This window comes from Penaeus monodon, chromosome 42 (assembly GCF_015228065.2).
Source record: "Penaeus monodon isolate SGIC_2016 chromosome 42, NSTDA_Pmon_1, whole genome shotgun sequence".
Classification (NCBI taxonomy): Eukaryota; Metazoa; Arthropoda; class Malacostraca; order Decapoda; family Penaeidae; genus Penaeus; species Penaeus monodon.
The window spans coordinates 9,414,634-9,420,436 of record NC_051427.1 but is presented as its reverse complement, the minus strand read 5'-3'; the positions used below and the strand labels follow the sequence as shown (position 1 = coordinate 9,420,436).

Below are 5,803 nucleotides of genomic sequence, written 5' to 3'. Positions count from 1 at the left end.
GGAAGAAAAAATGGGAGGAGAGGGGAGAGAGAGAGGAGAGAGAGAGAGAGAGAGAGAGAGAGAGAGAGAGAGAGAGACGAGAGAGAGGAGAGAGAGAGAGAGAGGGGGGGGGAGAGGGAGGGAGAGAGAGAGGGGAAATTAGGGGATTGAGGGGGGGAAAGGAGGGGGAGAGAGGGGAAGGAGGGGGAGAGAGGGGAAAGGAGGGGGAGAGGGAGAAGGGCGACAGGAGGGGAGAGGGAGAGGGGAAAGTGGGGGACAGGGAGGGCAGTGGGAGGGAAGAGGGGTGCAGGGAGGGCAGTGGGAGGGAAGAGGGGGCAGGGAGGGCAGTGGGAGGGAAGAGGGGGGCAGGGAGGGCAGTGGGAGGGAAGAGGGGGACAGGGACCTTCAGCAGTAGCCAAACTTCTCGAATGGTTTGCAAACCTCACCCCAACCCCTACCCCCCGTAGCTCTAACATCACTGCTCCACAGACATTCACACGAAAGAAATATGTTACACGCTGGCATAGGAGAAAAGGTCTAAGCTGACAGCTTCTTTGCATCAGACACAGACAAATTAAATGAAACACAACATACACGCATAGCAGATGCCACGAACCTACAACATACAACGCATAGCAGATGCCACGAACCTACGACCTACAACGCACAGCAGATACCACGAATCAAGTACGTATAACAAAGTCACAACCACGAAACCACAGCGAGGGAGGACCACGCCGATACTTCTTGCGGCCATCTGGGACAGCTATACAAAAATCGATCGTTTAAAACACCCATGAACTTGGGACATACTTGCAGTACCCACGCAAAAACTCGCGCCTGCGTATCACCACCTATCTACCAACCTAGCTATATAGTCCTTGGCAAATCCAGCCCACTAAGAATAAAAAAGCGACAAAAATTAATATTATAAAAAAAAAACACACCGAAAACGGAATCTCTCAAAGAAAAGAGAAAAACATTCGCTAAATTCATCAAGATTCGCCCCTGCCCCTACCCTCTTGCCACCCCTCCTACCCCCCAATCCCTGCCAACCCCCCCTCCTCCTCCAGTAGCTCCCGGTGCACATGTCAACGTGAGCGAGAGGAGGTACCCACGGCCGGAGAGAACGTGTCGTAACTTTCCGTTTCTGGTGGAAGTGATGGAGAAACGGGGCGGGGGGGGGGGAGGGATATTGATATGAATATGCACATTCACATTAATAAAAAATATATAAGGTGAAACACTGATACACTTGATTACCTTCTTACCTATGTAAAATTTTTGAGAACTTTAAGAGAGTACAAGGAGAAAGAAGAGGCGAGCACGAGGAGAGAAAGGTAAGGAGAGAGAAAAGAGGGAGGTTAATATGAGAAGAGAGAATCAGAGAGCGACGAGAAAAAAAAAAAAAAAGATAAAAGAAAATACACGAGAGAATAAGAGACACAAGAGAAGAGAGACGAGAGAAAAGTGAGGAGTGAGAAGAGACAAGAGACAAGAGAGAAGAGAGGAGAGGGAGGTTGATATGAGAAGAGAGAAGAGACACAAGAGAGGAGGAGAGAGAAGAGAGCAAAGAGCAAAGAAAACAGCACTCTCAAGATCAATATTAACGACAAAAGTGATAGCACCCTCCGTACAGCCTACCTACCCCCGTCCCCATCCGCTCCCAAGCCCCCCCCCCTCCCCCACCCAATCACCTCCGTGTCCAACGGGGAAAGACGACAAGGACCGTTGATGGGGATGGGGGGGGGGGGAAGGGAAAATCCACGCGACTACCCCCTCCCCGTACCCCCTCCCCCGCCCATATCACCCTAACTCTCCCTCGGCCCGAAACCACCACTGAAATGCAACACGAACGAAATAATACAATATGAAAGCCGAATAAAAGGACCTTAATGAAAAAAAAAGTGTCCGTTCACAACTTTCCATCCATCACAACCCCTTCCCCCCCCCCCCAACCAAAATATTCGATCAAGCGAAATTAGTATAACGTCTGCCCGTCTGTCTGTGCGTGTCTGCTCGTCTGCCCGTCTCCCTCGCTCGGAAACCCAGACAGGAGGGGCAGTAGGGGAGGGGAGGGGGGGAGGGGGGAGGAGGAGGAGGGTACGGGAGGGAGGAGGAGGTAGGAGGGGGAGGAGGAGGGTAGGGGGAGGAGGAGGAGGAGGAGGAGGAGGAGGAGGAGGAGGAGGAGGAGGAGGAGGGTAGGGGGAGGGAGGAGGGAGGGTAGGGGGAGGAAGAGGAGGAGGGTAGGGGGAGGAAGAGGAGGAGGGAGGGGGGGGGGAGGAGAGAAAGGGGGGAGGAGGAGGGATGGGGGAGAGAGGGGGGAGGGGGACGAGGAGGAGGAAGGGGGACAGACAAGGATATAGGGGGTAGGGCGGAGGAGGGAGTAGGGAGGAAAAGGACAAAAAAAGAAGAGGGGGAATGACGAGGAGAGGAGGGGGAGGAGAGGAAAGGGGAGGAGAGGGGGAGAAGGCTAAGGGGGGGAAGAGAAGAGGGAAACAAAAAAGGGGCAGACAAGGTTGCGGGAACGCGAATGAGAAAAAATAAAACAAAAAAAAAAAAAAACAGGCAAAATACAAGACAAAAGGAGGGGAATGCAAAGCGAGAAAAGCGACAGACGGATAAAAGTGTGAAGGGAAAACGGGGAAAAAAACAGGAGACGGGAGAGAGACCCGTGGAAAAGGACACTAGCATACACGCGACAGCCCAATAAAATAAATAAATAAATAAAACCGATACAGAAGAGAGGTAACCGAGAAAGAAGAAAAAGGGGGGATGGGGAGGAAAAGAGGCAGGTGAGAGGAGAGAGAGGAGGGGAAAAGGAGAAAAAGGAGAGAGGGAGAGAGGGAGGGGGGAGAGAGAGGGAGAGAGAGAGGGAGGAGGGGAGGGAGAGGGAGGGGGAGAGAGAGGGAGGGGGAGAGAGAGGGGGAGGGGGAGAGAGAGAGAGGAGAGAGAGAGAGAGAGAGAGAGAGAGAGAGGCAAGCCGCCACACGGCGACCCAAACCAGTTTAAAAATGACAAGAAAAGGGAGGATGAGAAGGACAGAGAGAGGCTGAAAAGTGACGAAAAGAAAGAGAGCGACTAAGACAGAGAGAGAGAGAAAGAGAAGAGAAAAGGAGAGAGGGAGAGCGCCACAATGCGACGCGGACCAGTTTAAAAGTCCCAGAGATTTTAAATCCACATCACTATGGCGCGCGCACATACATACACACGCACACACACGTACAATGACCGGCCTGTGTATAGACACGCACATACGTACACACGCACCACACACACGCGCGCGTCCCATGCTTCATTGACTAGTTATGAACTTCATTTTTTTTTTATGGCGCAGACCAGGGAGATAATTAAAAATAAAAAAATAACAATAAAACAGGTCGGGAGACTAAAAAAAAATAACGAAGAGGAGATAAAAAAAATGCACCCAAGGCGAATGGGGTGAAAAAGAGACAAATATTGGATGAAATGGAGAGAATAAACCTTGTACACTGAATATCACGAGAAACTTCGATGCGAGTCCACGATCCGAGGTAATAAACCCATGATAAATACGAATTTCAATAAATCAAGAACACAAACACACACACACGCACACAAATCCACGCACGAAACTAATAAAAAAAAAAAAAAAAATAAATTCACCCAAAAAAAAAAAAAACACGCCATATGCACTGCCTTTCCCGTCCTAAACTCCCCTCAATAAATGCTAAAAAAAAAAGTAAGTCCCTGGCCGAGGAAACAAAGGGAATCCCGCACCAAGTCCCCGGCCCTGTTCCGCCATGCGTCTCTGCGCCTAAGTTCCCTCGACGAACTTAAATGGCTCAAAATCCCGAAAAATCCGCCATTCCGGCCTCCTGGGCCTGAGAAATCCGCAATTTTCACGAGCATTCCACCCGCGGGGCGAGGAAGAGGATGAGGACGTGGGAAAAGGGCGTCGAGGAGGGGGGAGAGAGCGTGCGAGGAGAGGAAACGGGAGAATCACCAAGTCTCTCTCGACACGAGCTGGACTTTGTTCTTTAAAGGCAGATTGCTCCGCCTCTGACTTACCGTTCTGTAGAGCTTCCGTGCCGCCTCCCTGCAACGAGAACAGAGGAGATTAGCTTGCAGCCGCACAAGGAGCCGCGTGAGGGAGGAAAAGCGGCGAATAGGGGACAGCAACGGGGCCAAAACGGAGAAAAACGCCCCGGCATTGGGGGACTTAGTCTACGGCAGCCATGTTTCTCTCTTAGGGAAAAAGCTTCGCACGGAAAAAAATCCCCTTTCCGCCCGCCTCCCCGCCAATTCAGCCAGCTGGCACGCAAGGCCGGCCAGCGAACAACACGGGGCGCCACTCACCGGCACGTCGAAGTCCTCGGCGTCAGACATGGTGGGGCTTTTGGTGAAAATCGGCAGAGTCCCGCTCGGCGTCGCGCGGCAGAGTCCAGCGAGGCGGCGAGAGACAGAGTCGCGAGGGAGGCGGCCTGCGCATGCGCCGCGGTTGCCGGCGAGCCCTCGGCCGCCGATTTCCGCCTCTTTCTTGTGGCGTTTTCCCAGGGGCTGCGGGTCTCCCGATTTCGTGATCCTGTTCGAATCTCTATTAAGTTGTAACTATCGGGGTATGGAGGATTAGGCCGTACTACTCATTACGGGAGACGGGGCCAGGATGCTGGGCATTGTCGCGCACTGGCAACTCACGAGCACCGCATTTAGGGCGCTTATTTTAAATATGTGGGAATTTGGGTACAACAAAGACCCCCGTGCCCTGCGCTGATTATTTATCTGTTTCTTCTGCTGTAAAGCAACGAAGACTCTCTCCCTCTACTTAGCACCATCGTATTAAAAACGAATTATGGAAAATAAAGGAGAGAAAACGTAGATTATTCAAGACACCTTCTTCAAGATCGGGATTTCCGGTCAAGCTCATATTATATTTAGATTTTTTTTTCCTTTTTACCAGTCTAGTCAAATATCTAAGAAATACGACTGCATTGCGTGACATGATATAAATTTGCAAACAGTGATTTGGGTTTTGAGGGAAAAGATAAAATAATGAATGATTTTTAATTTTTGTCAATCAAAAGTAAAAAAGAAAAGGAAATAATCTGCAAAGTTCATTTCATTTTTAGGCAAATTAAACCTTTTTTAAACAATTTTGGGGCTCATTTTTCCGGTTTTACCCCGGGGTGTCCATTTAAAAGGGCTATTTTTCTGTTTTTGTTTTTGACCTTTTAGAAAAGATTAACGGGTCTACAGAGTCCGTTTTATCCCTTTGTTTTCCGGGGGTATCTATCACCTATCTATTTTATTTAAACCCTCTATCTGTCTAGCATCACCTATTTATCTATTTTAAACCCATATATCATTTTACCTATTTATAAAAAACTACCAATTTTAACCTTATACCAATTTTTCATATACCCCATTTTTCAAAAATTTCCAAATTTTCTATCTAACCTATCGTTGTCTGTCCCGGGATACCCATCTTTTTTTTTTTTTAAACTTGACTATTAAAGATTTTTAATACATAGAAATGCAAAGATAAATAAAAACATACCAAAAAGGGAAGAGAGGAGAGAAGAGAAAAGGGGAGGAGAGGAGAGAAAAGAATTAGAGAGGAGGAAAGAGGAGAAAGAGAAGGAGAGAGAGGAGAGAAGGAGAGAGAGAGAGAAGAGAGAGAAGAGAGAGAGCAGAGAGAGGGAAAGAAAAGAGAGAGAGAGAGGAAGAGAGCAGAGAGGGGAAAGGGAAAAGAGAAGGGGAGAGAGAGAGAGAGGCCCGGGAGAGAAAGAACAAGAGGAAAAAAAAGAGAGAGCCCGAAGAGAGGGGGAGGGGAAAAGAAGAAGAG

At 49.2% G+C, this 5,803-nt stretch overlaps 1 protein-coding gene across 1 annotated transcript in view; it reads right to left on the bottom strand.

The window, feature by feature from the left end:
• Nucleotides 1-4,546, bottom strand: part of LOC119599284 (DNA topoisomerase I, mitochondrial-like) — a gene marked incomplete in the record, with an annotated part of 7,086 nt that extends 2,540 nt beyond the window's left edge. The window contains 1 exon segment of the mRNA XM_037949016.1: nt 4,318-4,546. Coding sequence (XP_037804944.1) covers nt 4,318-4,347 — 30 coding nt within the window.
• Between the last annotated feature and the right edge of the window lie 1,257 nt (nt 4,547-5,803).